At 54.0% G+C, this 15,885-nt stretch overlaps 1 protein-coding gene across 3 annotated transcripts in view; it reads left to right on the top strand.

Annotated features, from left to right (window-relative positions):
* The first annotated feature begins 382 nt into the window (after window positions 1-382).
* Window positions 383-15,885, top strand: part of KCNN3 (potassium calcium-activated channel subfamily N member 3) — a 169,456-nt gene continuing 153,953 nt past the window's right edge. For 2 of the 3 annotated variants that reach the window (XM_050753187.1, XM_050753218.1), the window contains exon 1: window positions 383-1,660. In XM_050753187.1, coding sequence (XP_050609144.1) covers window positions 737-1,660 — 924 coding nt within the window. In that variant the 5' untranslated portion in view covers window positions 383-736. Of the gene's footprint in view, window positions 1,661-2,546; window positions 2,728-15,885 lie in introns of those variants that run through there. The other variant, XM_050753197.1, reaches the window with a different exon arrangement.

Below are 15,885 nucleotides of genomic sequence, written 5' to 3'. Positions count from 1 at the left end.
GAAACAACCTATCGTAAACCCTGGTGGTTAATAAATGTTTGCCTTCCCCTCCGTCTGCCCCCTCATCAGGGTGCACACCTCCCTTCCTTCGGAGGCCTTCTGTCCCTCCTCCCCATCGCCCAGCGTGAGCGAACATCCCTTATCGCCGTGGGCTTGCGGGTTGTGGCCATACCTGTCAGAGGAAAGAGGACAGTGGCTCAGCTCCGGGGTCGGGGAGCAAAAACTACAGTTCCCAGCCCTCGCTGCGCAGCCACTGGGGCCGGAGACGAGGACGCCAGGCCCCTCCTCTGGGGAGGAGCCTATGCGGGGGGCGGAGCTAGGAGGAGGTTGGAGAGTTAAGCCAAGCCAATGAGACCAGCTGCTAATAAGTGGGCTTGGCTTACAATGTAACAGTGGCAGGAGGAGGCGAGCGAAGCTATTGAGCCAGCGAGGAGTGAAGCTGATCCTGGCCTCACACGCTCCTAGAGGACCACCTCCTGGGAGAGTTCTTTCACCCCCTCTTCTTTCTCCAAGCTCCCCTCCTGCTCTCCCTCCCTGCCCAATACAATGCATTCTTGAGTGGCAGCGTCTGGACTCCAGGCAGCCCCAGAGAACCGAAGCAAGCCAAAGAGAGAGGACTGGAGCCAAGACACTGGTGGGGGAGATTGGATGCCTGGCTTTCTTTGAGGACATCTTTGGAGCGAGGGTGGCTTTGGGGTGGGGGCTTGTGCTGCAGGGAATACAGCCAGGCCCCAAGATGGACACTTCTGGGCACTTCCATGACTCTGGGGTGGGGGACCTGGATGAAGACCCCAAGTGCCCCTGTCCATCCTCTGGGGATGAGCAGCAGCAGCAGCAGCAACAGCAGCAGCAGCAGCCACCACCGCCAGCGCCACCAGCAGCCCCCCAGCAGCCCCTGGGACCCTCGCTGCAGCCTCAGCCTCCGCAGCTTCAGCAGCAGCAGCAGCAGCAGCAGCAGCAGCAGCAGCCACCGCATCCCCTGTCTCAGCTCGCCCAACTCCAGAGCCAGCCCGTCCACCCTGGCCTGCTGCACTCCTCTCCCACCGCTTTCAGGCCCCCCCCTTCGTCCAACTCCACCGCCATCCTCCACCCTTCCTCCAGGCAAGGCAGCCAGCTCAATCTCAATGACCACTTGCTTGGCCACTCTCCAAGTTCCACAGCTACAAGTGGGCCTGGCGGAGGCAGCCGGCACCGGCAGGCCAGCCCCCTGGTGCACCGGCGGGACAGCAACCCCTTCACGGAGATCGCCATGAGCTCCTGCAAGTATAGCGGTGGGGTCATGAAGCCCCTCAGCCGCCTCAGCGCCTCCCGGAGGAACCTCATCGAGGCGGAGACTGAGGGCCAACCCCTCCAGCTTTTCAGTCCTAGCAACCCCCCGGAGATCGTCATCTCCTCCCGGGAGGACAACCATGCCCACCAGACCCTGCTCCATCACCCTAATGCCACCCACAACCACCAGCATGCCGGCACCACCGCCAGCAGCACCACCTTCCCCAAAGCCAACAAGCGGAAAAACCAAAACATTGGCTATAAGCTGGGACACAGGAGGGCCCTGTTTGAAAAGAGAAAGCGACTGAGTGACTATGCTCTGATTTTTGGGATGTTTGGAATTGTTGTTATGGTGATAGAGACCGAGCTCTCTTGGGGTTTGTACTCAAAGGTAGGGGCTGTGGTTTCTCTTTATACCTTGAACAAAAGGACTATGTAGGTAGCAAGAGAGGGATTGAGAGAGGGGGATTGAAAGAGAGAGATTGAGAGAGAGAGAGAGAGACTGAGAGAGATTGGGAGGGAGACTGGGAGAGAGAGGTGGTGGTGGTGGTGAGAGGCGCTTGCTCAGTTATATTGAACACTCTAACTTCCCGTGGTTTTCCTTCTTGATCCCGGGAGAATTCATTCCTCGCTTCCTTTGGGGGGTAGGGGACATCCCCACACACTGTGTCTAATTTGCAGACTTTCTGTTAGGGAGGATTAAATAATCCCTTCCGAGAAATCCCTTTTCCTCCTGGCTCACTGGTACTAAAGCATAACCCAGCAGCTTAACGCACCAATTAATTACACTCCGCCTTGATGTGTTTGCCAGTTCCTGCGACTTCCCCTTCTTTCCTCCCCTCCCTGCTCCACTCCATTTTCCTGAGGATAAAAAAGAAATAAATGTCTGGGTGGGGGGTGGGGATTCCATACCATTGCCCAAGTCCCTTCTCTCCCTGTCTTCTTCCTCTCTTCCCAAGTTTCTATTTCCCTCCTCTTCTCAGAAACACTCAGGCAAAACAGAAAACCATTCATGACCTGTGTCTCCTGAGGGCATGGGGTAAAAATATAGGTGGAGGAAATCAGTGGTCCTTTCCCTCAGGAGAGAGGACTCAGAATAAACCTGCTGCTGCTTTGTAAACATCTCCTGATAAAATGGCTACAGGTGTTACCTGGGCAGAGCAGCTGGGCGCCGCCTTGGCATCAGCTGGGGGAGCACCTCTCCTTGGGATGGGATGACAAGGCTTGCCAGGCGGTCCCCGCGAGCCCGCGCCCCAGCTCAGCCCCAGTTCTCCCCTCCCACCTCAACTCCTTCTCCTTGGGATAAATAAAGATGAGTGTGTGTGTGAGTGCGCGCCCGGATGGAGAACAGCAGGCACTGGCTTTAGGGGGGAGCTGGCCCCACTGCTCCAGCCTCTCAGTCCAGCCCCAAGACGGAGGAGGGGGTTTCCCTCCCAGAGGGAATGGAGATGGAGGAAGGTGGGTTTCTGCCGATGCTCTGCTTGCCGGGGAGCTCTCCTGCTGTGGGCTGGAAGGCTTGGAGACCTGGAAATCAGTGGACAAGTGGCTCCACGACACCCCCACCCCCAATTTGTTGGTGTGTGTGTGTATATGTGTGTAATGTGTGTACGTATGCATGCGCCTGCTTGTTGCTTGGATTTTTCTATTTATTTGTCATTTGGGGCAGGGGGTGGCTGGCCGGGCTGGCCAGCGCGTAGCTGGGAGGGGTTCAGCTGTTGGAGGTTTCAAATAGAGCTTGTTTCAGGCAGGGCACAGCTGCTGCGAGACTGTCACATTCCTTATTGAAATCCAGCCGCAAAAACCTAGGAGGTGCTGATCGGATTTCCCCCATTCCCAGCATCTCGCTTTAACAGGGGATGGGCAGACTTTCCCGCCCTGGAAACGGGTGGGGCAGACCTGTCAGACGACCTGAATAGCCAGGACCAAGACTTCCAGGCAGAGGGTCCTCCAGCAACCCGGTTGCTGTCAGTGGGCTGCCCCAGCGGAGGGCAGCACCTGGAAGCCGCCTTAGTCAAAATAGCTCAAGGATGAGCGTCTCAGCAAGCAGAAGCGAGTGGGGTTTCCCCTGGAATCGCAGCTCACTTAGTCATTCCCTGTAATGAGCCTTTGCGTCTGCGGGTCCTTCTGCTCGCTGCCTTCTCAGAACCGCCTTTCCTGCTGGGCGCTCCAGGAGATGGGGCCGGCAGCCTCGCCAGGGCTGGCAGCTGCCCTGGTCACAGCCCTGGCTCTCTCCAGTCCTCCCTTGGAGATCAGGGGCCCTTGCTGGGGAAAACTGATGAAGGCCCCAATGCAAGGGGGGTGTGGGGAAGGGGCAACCCCAGCATCTTCTCTTTCAGTGACACCGTGGTCAGAGTTCTTAAGGAAATGGCTCTTCCCAGAGGCAGTGGCTGTGCACAGGATCTATGCACATTTGTCTTAATGTGACGGGAGGGTCACCACTCTTCAGGATCGGCCCCTCTTCCCTGCCTGAGGCAGGTGCCAACCCTGAGGGGGAACTCAGGGAAAGGGGCTTTCCCAGAGATGCAGAAGGCAGATTTTAGGTGAATGAAGGGGGAGGCCACCTGAGGTGCCTGGCTTCCCCCATTTCTGAATCACGGACCCTCATAGCAGCAGTGGCGTGCACCGAGGGGACAGCAGCTGAGAGGTCCTTCTTGCCTCAGTTGCCACTTCCTGTGTGCCTTGGAGCTGCTCCTGAGATAAGCAGAGTTCATTGAACTTGCTCACCCACTCACCCATCCCTGCACTGGCCATCCAGGTTTTGAGTCATTTATGGAACAAGTATTTTCTGGGTGTCTCCTGTGTACCAGGCCCTGTAGACACCCTCTCTCCTGGTGGCAAATGGGATGGTTTCAAGGAACTGGGCCAGAGTTGGAATCCGAGCTCTGCCACTACTATTTGTGTGATCTTGGGTAAGTCATGGAGCTTTAGCGAGCCTGTTTCCCCAGCTGTCGAGGAGGGAGAATTAAATTAGAGACATGTAAGGCACGTATCTGCCTGCTCAACAAATGGGACCTATGGTGATTGTTATTGATGATGACAATGATGAGAGGAAAGGAGATGTCTTTTTCCTGTTATCTAATTCTGGCTATAAAATGAGTTGGGGCCTTAACAGATTGGGATCTAAGACTTGTCAATGGAGTGAGAAGTTGTATCTGGGAGGGAAGAAGTTCTGAGAAGGGACTGGGTCTGACTAGAGACCACCTTTAAACATGGTCTGTTCTTGGGGGGAGATGAATATCTGTGTCCCAGTTTCATGGAGGAACTGGTCTCTTCTCCTCCATAGTCTGGGTAAGATGAGGAGTCACAGCCCAGGAGAGCTCAGCGATATTCAGTGGATCCTGGGGAGGGATGGGTGACAGTCTTTTGCTGGAGAGTTTTGTGTGCCTGGTTGGCCCTGCTGACGAGTCTGGGGGCAGGCGGATGGATGAGGCAGCCTCAGGGGTACCAGGCAGATTAGGTAATTCTGCCCTGCCAATGGCAGCTCCCACTCAAAGGCTCTTGGGAGGGGATTTTTCCCCAAGTGATTGAAGATTAACTAACCTTGTGCCTGAGCTGCTGCTTTCTGAAGTTCTCTGCCTTTTTTCCCGTGGGGTTGTGGCCTTGCTGTTTACCTATGTTTGGTGGGTGCCTGTTGCTGGGGGAGCAACTTATCATGCAGGCCTGGGTCTCTTGAAAAGGAGGGTGGCATGTGCCCCGAGCATGTTCAGTTAATGCAAATGGGAGCCAGTGTGAGGGGGTTGAGCAACCGGGACAGAACATCCCCAGCTCCTGCCTCACAGGCCTGTAGGTGCTGATGTTGGAAGGAAGCTCTGCTAGGAGGCATCAGCATGGAGCAGGGAGGTGGGGCTTGATTCCTGGGTGAGCTCAGATAAGAGGGGAGCTTCTCATTATTATGCCTGGGACATGAGATCAAATGGCAGAGAGATGCCTGAGATGGCCCCAATAGGCTCCTAAAGGTACCAGGTGACCCTTGAACCAAATGAGGAGTCCCTTTTTTTTTTTTTTTTTTTTTAATAGGCAGGTTTACTTTCTGAAGGCTTAGACATTGTGACGAGGCCTGGTCTAGAGATTCTGTTGAGAGTCTTAGTCACGCCATCTCTACCTATCAGTGCCACCCGGATAGAGCAGCAAGGACCTGTGAAGTCCTTCTTGGTGTTCTTTATTTTCTTTTAGAGCTGGTTTGGGACACACCCACTCCATTGCATTAAATTACCTCTATGCTCTCTTCCCTGGGTTCAGAAAGAATTAGGGAGGGGAAAGGCCTGGCTGCCCTCCCCTTTCCCCAGGCTGTGACTTCACCACCCTGGCTCTGACATCATGTTGGTGGCTGAGCTGGTACCTCTGTGTGGCTGGCAAGGCACCCATGGGCCTCATTTCTCAGGACCTCAGGCGTTGGACTGCGGGATCGTCTCAGGGAGGCTGGAGGGTGCTGGTGCGGCAGCGCGGCTCTTCTTTCCCACCAGTCTGTACAACCTCCAGCCACTTCCCCATGCCTGGCCTCGAAGCTAGTCTGCATCTCTCCTCCCAGGCAGAACCAGTCCTCTGCCCGCTCCCCCACCATGGCCCTGTCTCGCCTGCCCCACCGACGTCCTGCCCCTCTGCTCCTCTCTGCTGCCCCTGCCTGGTCTCGTTGCTGGGGTAACCCAGGTGGCAGAGAGGAGCTGGTGTGAAGGTGCTTATCTGGGTTGCCCTGTCTGCTCCCATGGTGGCTTCTTTACCCACCTCTAGTTACTCTTTCTTCAGACAACCTCATGGGAGGCCGCCCTGGTGGCACAGGCTTCTCCGCATGCCCAGGGGAGCCTGGTCCTCTGGCCGTTCACTCTTTAAAGAGAATGGCCAAGGCTATTCTCTTAGGCCAAGGCCAACTTGTCTGTCTCTTTGCAGACCTCAAAGAGGTCCGGGAGTCCATCCCCAGCCTCCAGACCAAATGGCTGAGTAGTATCACTGGTTCCAGTTCTGATCCTCTGCTCTCCCTGGTCACAGAAGCCCTGTCTGCAGAAGGGCAGAGCAGCAGCCCAGGCGTGGCTGGCCAAGTGGCTCTGCACCTTCTCTTTGGACCCAGGTGCTGTTTTGGGATAGGTTGTTGGCTGTCACAGTGTCCTGGTATTTTTGAGAAGATGCCTCTGGGTGCTGGTGCCTGCGTTTCAGGCCATGGTGGAAAAGTAGGAGTAGGATAAATCCTTTCCAGCCCTTTCCATGGACCCTCCCTGTGGGGTGACCTGCAGGACCAGGATGCAGAAGGCAGGAGACTGGTTGAGAGCCTGTGAGCCCGCTGCTGAGGGCCCTAGGCACACATTTTGACTTCACAGGTCACACTGAGTGTGTCGGCCCACAGGAGGGCGAGCGTGAAAATGGCCTCTGACAGCGTGAAAATGGCCTTCTCTGCCGCCCGCCCCAGGGTGGTGGTGACTTTATTTATAATCTTTGTGGACAGTCTGTAAATGAGTCAAACATTTGTAACCCACAGGGAGACAGCTAACTTTTTATATATGCTTCTCCTTTGCGTGTCATCACACTATTTATAACTGCCCTGGGGAAAGACTTCATCACACATCCGGACTTCCCTTCCCCACAGGCAGCGTTACCCGGGTGCTTGGCCAGGGGCATTCTGACTGGGGCATTTATCTCCTGCATAGCCTAACTAGAAAGCCATCTGATGGCCTCGCATTTCTCTTATTGCGCTTTCAGGAAGAGGGATTTGTAAGGCCATGGCCAAAAGATCTGCTTTAAAAAATGTAAGGTACAGAAAATCAAAATGAAAAGAAATTTGAGTAACCTCTGTAGAGAATCCGGGGCCTGGATGGAAATGTAAGATCAGAATAGAGTGCTTCAGTTCTGTTGCAGTTATTTGTGAAGCACATTTGGGGGAGAAAATGAGTGTGTGCGGGGGTTGTGAGGGGCGGCTATATATTGATGAAATACCACTTTACTCAGCTCAGTGACAGGGAGACCAGCACGTTCATTCGTAGTTCTTTTTCTTCTCTTTCTTTCAAAACCCCAAAGGGAGAGCAAGAAAGCAAGCCACGTATTCCTCTTTAAATAATGAGGGTGGGGAATTCTGAGACTGTGCTGTTCCCAGGAGCTGTGGGGAGGAAAATTCTAGTGCCTTTTCTTCAGGTGAGGAAAGTCCGGAGGAGGCGAATGGGTTTTTAAGTGTCCCCTCCCCCGACCCTGTCATTCCACCCCCAGGTGCTCAGCTGGGATCTGAGGGAAAGGAGGGGAGGAGCGGCTGGGGGCAGGGACCACGCTACTTTCTGGTCGCCCAGCACTTCAGCTGGGCTGGCCGGGATGTTGCTGAGTGACAGGAGAGGGGAAGGCAAGGACCATTTGCTGAGCGCTGGGCTGGCTTTGCATTACACCTGGGAGTACGAGGAGCAGGTCGTGCTCACCGCCCCCTGTGTAGATGAAGTCACCGGGCCACGCTGACACGCTGGTGGTGGTGGCGCTGAGATAAGAACCCAGGCCCGTTTAGCTCCCGAGGTCATATCCTTTCCCGTGCCTGCTGCTACTGGTTAGATTGCCCATATCCTTAAAACAGACAAATTGAATTTATGGCCCTGAGACCTGTGATGCAAAATGGTGGGACAGGAGGAACTTTACCACGAGCTGGGCAGGAAGGGCTCGATGGAGGGCAGGAGATGCCAGCGCAGGACCTGGAGAAGACAGTGCTGGAGGGGTGACAAGGGCAAGTGTGGGCCCCCGGGGTAGCCTAGGATCAGGGTGAGATTGTGGACTGGCCCAAGGTCAGTTCTTGATGCCTCCTCTCTGGAGTCTGGTGCTGCTGCCCTCAGGGTGATACCGAGCAGGCTGTGAGGTGGGTAGGTGTGGGGATTACAGGGAAAATGAAAGCCCATCCTGCAAAAGCTCCTGCCACAGCCCCTAGCACTCCCACCCTCCACCCCTGGAGGGCCAGCAGGACCCCTAGACCTGACTGGACATGTCCATACACAGCTCTCTCACCCCTCACCTCTGCTTTGCTCTTCTTTTAGGCTGCCCTTTTCCTCCAGCACTGGCTGTGTGGCTGTTTATCAGGGGACAGTCACATGAGCTCAGCATTTTACATCTTACAAGGCATTTTCATCCCTGGGTCCTTCATGACCCTCACGATGGCTGGCCCAGGGCTCATGATGACCAACTATCTCAGGGATGAGAAAACTCGGCTGCACAGGGGTCCCAGGGTTCAGTGACTCGCTCCAGGTGCCCATCTCAGGAGAGATGGTTCTAGAATGAGAGCTCAGGTCTCAGTGCACCTCTGGTTTCCTTATTCCAAATCCCACCACAAACTTCTGCTGGGGATTTGAGTGAGGGACCTTGAAGGGTTTCTCCGTTCCTGGTTCTAGAAGTTTCTTCTTCATTCTTGAGTCCCATTTTCCTGCGTCCCTGTCTGTGCCTCATGCCTCTGTTGAGCTCTGTCGTGGGCACTGAGTGCTGGGAAAAGGCCTGTCTCTGCTTTGAGCCCCTCAGGAGGTGCTTCTGCCTCTTGCTTCCAGCTTGTTGTGTGATCTTTTGTCAAGTCCCTTCTCCTCTTTGGGTCTCGTTTCTCTGGCCTTAAAGCAGGAGCTGAACTCCCTTCCTGTGCTGAGGCTTTGCAATCCGATTCCAGATCATGTTTCATCACAAGGATGAGCAGCCACAGTCCCGAGAGTCCTGTTCTCAGGGGTGTCAGGCAGCACCCAGATGGCATCCATCCCAGGCGGGCGGTGGTTTATGGTGTTGGTGCTTGGAAGGACTGAGGAAGGAGACAGTGACTCAGACTGGGGATGCTGGGTGGATTCCCTGTAAGGGGTTGGGGGGTCCCTGAAAGACTAGACAAGCCAGGATGGGAGGGGCCCGGGCAGGGGCTCAATTCTGAGTGTGAGAAGTCCGGGGAGAGGGGGCCGAGTGTGTAAGGAACAGAGCGGGCGTGAGGACGGCTTCGGATTGCTGCTGTGTGGTGCGCACAGGGGCATGTAGGGAGGACAGAAGAGACTGTCTCGTCATGAGAGGCTTTGGGCAGCAGTGAACACAGGCCCAGGGCGAGGGCACAGTGATGGATGGAATATTTGGTAGCATCGGTAACTGCCAGGGCTGCAGAGTTCCGCACACTCAGGCCCTGAAGACCTGATATCCTTTCTCAGAGGTGGCCGGGCCTGGTAGTTAAGTTCTTGGAGCCGGGCACGGTGGCTCATTCCTGTAATCCCAGCACTTTGGGAGGCCAAGGCAGGTGAATCACCTGAGGTCAGAAGCTCGAGACCAGCCTGGCCAACGTGGCAAAATCCCATCTCTACTAAAAATACGAAAATTAGCCTGACGTGGTGGCACACACCTGTAATCCCAGTTACTCAGGAGGCTGAGGCTGGAGAATCACTTGAACCTGGGAGGCGGAGGTTGCAGTAAGCTGAGATCACACCACTGCACTCCAGCCTGGGCGACCGAGCGATACTCTGTCTCAAAAAAAAAAAAAAAAGACTTGGGTGGCATACCAGTGATGTGTCCTCTGGGAACTTAGTGAACCCAAAGCGTATTTCCTCAATGTTAAGAGGGAATCACAACTACTGGCTATAGCAAAGCAGCCAGCACAGAGCCAGCCACACACTGGGTCTCAGCAGCTGGCAACTGTTGCCTTTATTAGAGTGGTGGTTAGAAGATACCACCTGGAGCATCAAGACTGGAGGGGCATGTGCTCCCACATCACCCCTCCACTGTCTGCAGGTGGCCATAGACGAGCTGGTGTCCCTGCCTGGAGAGCACGTGTGGAACATGCCCCTTTTCTCATGAGGTCAAATGGCCTCCCAACCATGACCAGCTCCCCAGTCATGTTTCTGGATAGATCTTGCTGGGTGAATCTGTGAGTAGAAAGGAAGTGGGCTGTTCCCTGGAGGGTGGGGCTGTAGTGGTGGCCTAGGCTGGACTTCTGGAGCCTTCTTACCCCATGGGGCCCAGTTATTCTACACTCAGTCAGCAATTTGTGGTCTGGGCAGAGCTAACCGGGTGTGGACATGCAAATCGGACAGGTGGAGAGAGAACAAAAATAAACCCGTGGGGCCAGGCCAGAGGCTGAGAGGCCTGGAGGAAGGTCAGGGGGACACACGATGACCAGGCAGAAAAAGGCTGAGAGAGCAGGGCCCCGGGAAGAGCTGAACCGGGAAGCTGGCCTGTGACAGAAGCAGGGAAGAAAAGCATTGCTACAGCTTGCTTGATGCGTCACCAAGAGAACACAATTTCCCCTTCAAGACTCGAGTCAGGGTGCATCCTAGAATTCCAAAGGTCCTTTCTGCCCCTTCACCCTGCTTGGAGCGCCAGGGCTGCGGCAGTGGGTGACGTTCCCAGCCAGGTGCCAGGGGACAGGCAGCAAGAGCAGCTGGGCAGGGGAAGGACGTGCCTAGGGCTTGCCCTTCGTGGAAGCCATATTTTTTTCACAAGCCCTGGTGGCAGGGTAACCAGAGTTGTATTCTGAGCAGAGCCTTGATGATACTAAATGAACAGCATGCAAATGATGTGTGAAATAATATGCAAATTGGCATCTGTTATTTTTGAGTCAGCTTGTTGGGCATTTTTCTTACAGGACAGGAGTGATGCTCAGTGTCAAATGAACAGGAAAGTCAGCTTAAAGGACACTCCTTGCAGGGGCTGAGCTGGCACCTACTCCTTAGAGCTTGCTCATACCAGGCCTGCCAGACAACATCTATAAAGACAGTTGTTTGGTGTTTTGCTTCAGGTTATAGATGGAGAGACCTATAAAGGTGGGTGCCCTGCCCAGGGTTACCCAGTATGTAGGGAGGGGGAAGCAGATGACCTGTTGCCTGGCCTGAGCCATCGAACTTTGCTGACCTGTCAGTGGCTTTGAACTGAGGGGGCCCTGCAGGGAGGCAGGGACAGGCTGCCTTTGCTCATTCTGGCCATCTGCCACTGTTGGTTTTCCTTAAGCTCTGTGCCTCAAACTCTCTGAGCCTCATTGTCCCTGTTTGTAATGGGTGTGTGGAGACTGACATCCACTAGCCTGGGGAGGATGACACTTGCTAATGGTTGGTCAAGTGGCCAGTCCGGCAGTGGGCGCTCCTGGGCTGCCAGCAAATGGTGGCTCCTCCTAGCCCCTTTGCCTGAGTTGGCACCTGCTTGTCTCCTCACAAGCTTCCACTAGCAGGGAGTTTTGCAGAGCAAAACCCCTTTTGAGATTTCTGATTTTAACAAATTGGAGTTTAGCTATTTTCTTTCTTTTCTGTCTTCCAGTGGGTAAGATGTTGGCCCCGAAAAAGCTCCCATACATGGGAATGCCTGGAGCGGCCAGCATGGGTGATGTTACCTTCTCCCAGGGTGAGGGCTTGGGGTAGGCATGTTGCTCAGGGCTGAGCCACCGCCTTTGGAGGAGTTCAGAGCTGGATGGCATTGGTGGAGGATGCAGGGGAGGCCTCCTCAGGGAGGCACCATACCTGTCCTGGATGGCCAAGCTCTGTTGGCCAGACAGGTGTGCTAGCCTGGGTGGACATGATCTCTGCATATGCCTCCCAGCCCTGTGAGGAAGGCAGGGAAAGGACCATCCTCCTCCTTATAGGACCCCAAGGCCCATAGAAGTTATGTGGTGGCTCACACCTGTAATCCAGCACTTTGGGAGGCCGAGGTAGGAGGATCGGTTGAGCCCAGGAGCTCGAGACCAGCCTGGACAACATAGTGAGACCTTGTCTCAAAAAAAAAAAAAAAGTTACGTGACTTGTCCAAGGCTACTCAGCATTGTTAGTGGCAGGGGTATAGCTGGAATCTAAGAATTCCTGGTTTTAGTTCTTCCTCTCTTTTTCTTTTTCCCATCCCTCTTCTGGAAACTTATCCTGAACACCCACTGTGTGGCAAGCCCTGCTCCAGGCGGCAGGAGTGCAGAGAATCTGTGCCTTACAGACTCTGGGGGTGGTCTCTCCCCAGCCAGATGTGTTGTTCTCCACCAGCTCTTCCTAAGAGAACACAGGCTTTCCCCGTAGACCTGGATTCAAACCCTGGCTATTCAGCTGTGTGGCCTTGCACGGCGGCCTGTTTATCTGGGAGGTGGAATTTTAATTCCTCTTGTGGGTGGAGAGGTGGAGAATTCAACGTGGAGCAGAGCTGGCACCCAGGGGGCTCTTGTCCGTGCTAGGCAGTGGTGGGTTTTGCCTTTGGTTGTTTCTTCTGAGAGCTCAGTGGCCTTGGGATCATACAAGGTCCCTCACAGCTGGGCCCAGGGTTCCCAGCCCCTCCTGCTCTGGGCTGGACCTGGTGTTAAGCTCTGCCAAGATGCTTTCCTCTACTCTGGGAGAGTAATGGTGCTGAGCCTGGTAGGAGGGCATTTTGGCAGAAGACACCTGACGGGGTGCACACTACGTGCCAGCGATGGAAAGATCCCTCAAGAGTGAAATGAAATTGATGCAAACTGAGAGCACGTCTAGGATGGAGTTGAGTCATGAGGGTTTCCTCGTGGGTGGATGGGATCATATATAATGCTTGTGTCCACAGCAGCTTGGGGGAAATGCACCGCTTTCATAAAATGGGAACTTATTTTTCCTTTCATAAGAATGACTCCAAAGCAACACCAGGTCTTATTCAGGAGTGAAGAGGTGACAGGCAGCGGAGGAGAAGAGAATATTTGTTAAGGACCTACTATGTGCGTTTACACACCTCATCTCATTAAGCCCTCACAGCAACCCTGTGAGGTAGATATAATTCTCCCCATTTTACAGATGACAGATCCAAGACTCAGAGAGGTTAAGTGACTTTCCCAGGGTCTCACAGCTGGGAGGTGGTGGAGTTCGGATTTGCACATAGGGGAGTGTCTCTGAGGCCCGCACACTGTGCAGCAGACACGCTTTTGCATATCACACCCTAGACTGGGCTCTTCCAAGCCAAAAAGCTTCTCCTTGCCTCCCTGAGCTCTCCACTCCTGCCCACCCTGCCCCTTACTGTGCCACCCTCACTGCCCTTCCAGCCTCCCCCAGAGCCTCAGGGGATGTTTTGTGCTCTTGGAGGGAGGAGGGGAGGAGGGGAGGAGGGGAGGAGGGGAGGAGGGTGCTGTCAGTTTAGATACAGGGGTTTGCTGAAGCTGTAGGTGCCGTCTGGGCTCTGGGGCTGAGGAAAGTCTCCTGTGGGCCCTGGAGGGGCCAGCCGAGCCCTCAGTAGCATGTGTCCTAGTGTTCTCGCCGCAGCTCTGTGGCTTCCCAGCTGTGCAACCTCATTGAGAAAACTGACCTCTTTGAGCCTCAGTCTCCAGGTCTGTGAATGGGGTTAACAGTGTTTTCTCCCTCTCATGAGAATGGGTGTCATGAGGAATAAATGAGACGAGGGCATCCCCTGGCGTGTTCTGGTTGGCTCTGGAGGTTCAGCACCAAATAGACGTGGAGCTCACAGACTGGTGGGGGAGGCAGGCACTGAACAAGTAGCAACAGGTCTGATGTAAGCTTTGCGAGAGACAAGGCCACACACATAAGGCTTGGGTTTGACCCACAAGCCTGAGACTTGATGTCCCATGCGTCTGTCTGCTCCCCTCCCTCCTGTTTCCTGAAGGTCCATCTCACCCTCACTTCTTCCATCCTCCCTCGTATCTGTCTCCCAGGCCATCCTCTGATTCTTCTGTACCGGCCATCTAGCCTGGCATTAGGAGAACAGGCTTTAGCGCCGGGCAGATCTCCGGTACAGCGCTGGCTGTGTCACTCACTGTAGGCCGTGGGGCTTTGGGAAGCTGTCTCGGTGCTTTGATTCGCAGTTTCCATGGGGGTGAATCCTGACCTGGCCGCTGGGGCTGTCATGAGAGTTAATGAGATTGCTGTTTGTAAGGCATGGGACATGGTTTCTGGCACACATGGAGCGCTCTGTGAAGGCCAGCTGAGTTGCAGCTGAGGAGAAGCGTCCTGGGCTAGGTGTGGGCAGCTTGGTTTCTGGGCCTCTTGTTTTGTCATCTAGAGAGTGAGAGAAGGAGCCTGAGGAGGGGATGTTTCCTGCATTGGCCATCTGCGGAAGGTCGTGAGCACCAGATGGAGTTACAGAGAAAACTGGAAGAAAGCTGTGCTATTCCAGCTGGAGGGGGGCCTCGTGGATGGTGCATGTTGGCAGGGTGGGCTGTGGGGGGCGTTATCGTCCTGTCCCACAAGCGAAAGCCTGTGAAGACGTAGTGGCTAAGGGGATTTTCTCACTCTCAGGAGACAGCGGAGAGACAGGCCCTTCTGGCCAGCCTCCCTCCCTGCTGCCTCCTCCCTGCAGGCCAGCCCTTGGCACGAGGCCTGCTTGTCTCCTGAACCCTCCTAGCAGCAGGGATTTAATTACTATAATGTAAGTAGCTGTGGCTTGAGGCCTTCTGGTGGAGGGGAAACAGATTTGTCTTCTCACTAGGAGAATAAAAGTCTATGGAAAGGAAAAGAAATGTACTTTTCCCCGAGGTACCTGAGGCTGTTGGTCTCAGGGGAGCTTCCCTCAGGGCAGGGAGAGGGAGCATGGGTGGCAGCAGGAGGAGGCGCCACGTCTGACTCAAGGACCCTTGGCGCTTGCTTTTGCTTTCTGTGGGATGACTCAGCTAAGCTGCCTCTGTTTCCCCAATGACCCTGCTAACAGATCAGCCTGACGTTCAGTAGGCATCTGTCAAGCACCTACCATATGCTAGGCACTTCGAAACTTCCAGCTGAGTAGCGAGCCCAGGCGGAAAAATAATTTTATTCATTTGACAAAGTTATTGAATGCCTGTTATGTGCCAGTGTATTGTTCTAGGCACCACGGATATACAGTCATGCGTTGCACAGTCTAAGAAATGTGTCATTAGGCGATTTCATCATCGTGCGAACATCATGCAGTGCGCTTACACAGACTAGGTGGCATGGCCTTCGGCACACAAGGCCGTATGGTGGAGCCTACTGCTCCCAGGCCACAGACCTGTACAGCCCGTTACTGTACTGAATACTGTAGGCAGTCATAACACAATGGCAAGTATGTATCTAAACACAGAAAAGGTACAGTAGAAATACTGTACAATGGATACAAAATACTCTATCTGTATAGGGCACTTACCGTGAATGGAGCTTGCAGGACTGGAGATTGCTGTGGGTGAGTCAGCCAGTGAGTGGAGAGTGAATGTGAGGGTCTAGGACATGACTGTACACTAGTGTAGGCTTTGTAAACACTGTTCACTTAGGCTAACTACATTTATTTAAAATAGTTTTTTCTTCAATAACAAGTTAACCTTACCTTACTATAATTTTTGTTTGTTTGTTTTGTTTGAGACAGAGTCTCACTCTGTAGCCCAGGATGGAGTGCAGTGGCACGATCTTGGCTCACTGCAACTTCAACCTCCCAGGTTCAAGGAATTCTCCTGCCTCAGCCCCCCTGAGTACCTGGGATTACAGGCATGCGCCATCACACCCGGCTAATTTTTGTATTTTTAGTAGAGATGGGGTTTCTCCATGTAGGCCGGGCTGGTCTCAAACTCCTGACCTCAAGTGATCCACCCGCCTTGGCCTCCCAAAGTGCTGGGATGACAGGCATGAGCCACTGTGCCTGGCCAAATTTTTCACTTTATAAGGTTTTTATACTCTTTTGTAATAACACAAGCACATTATACAATTGCACAAAAGTATTTTCTTTATATTCTTACTCTATAAGCTTTTTTCCATTTTAGAAATATTTGTTTAAAAA

This window comes from Macaca thibetana, chromosome 1, assembly GCF_024542745.1.
Source record: "Macaca thibetana thibetana isolate TM-01 chromosome 1, ASM2454274v1, whole genome shotgun sequence".
In the NCBI taxonomy this organism is placed as follows: Eukaryota; Metazoa; Chordata; class Mammalia; order Primates; family Cercopithecidae; genus Macaca; species Macaca thibetana.
The sequence above is the reverse complement of the archived record's forward strand: the minus strand, read 5'-3'. Positions and strand labels throughout refer to the sequence as shown.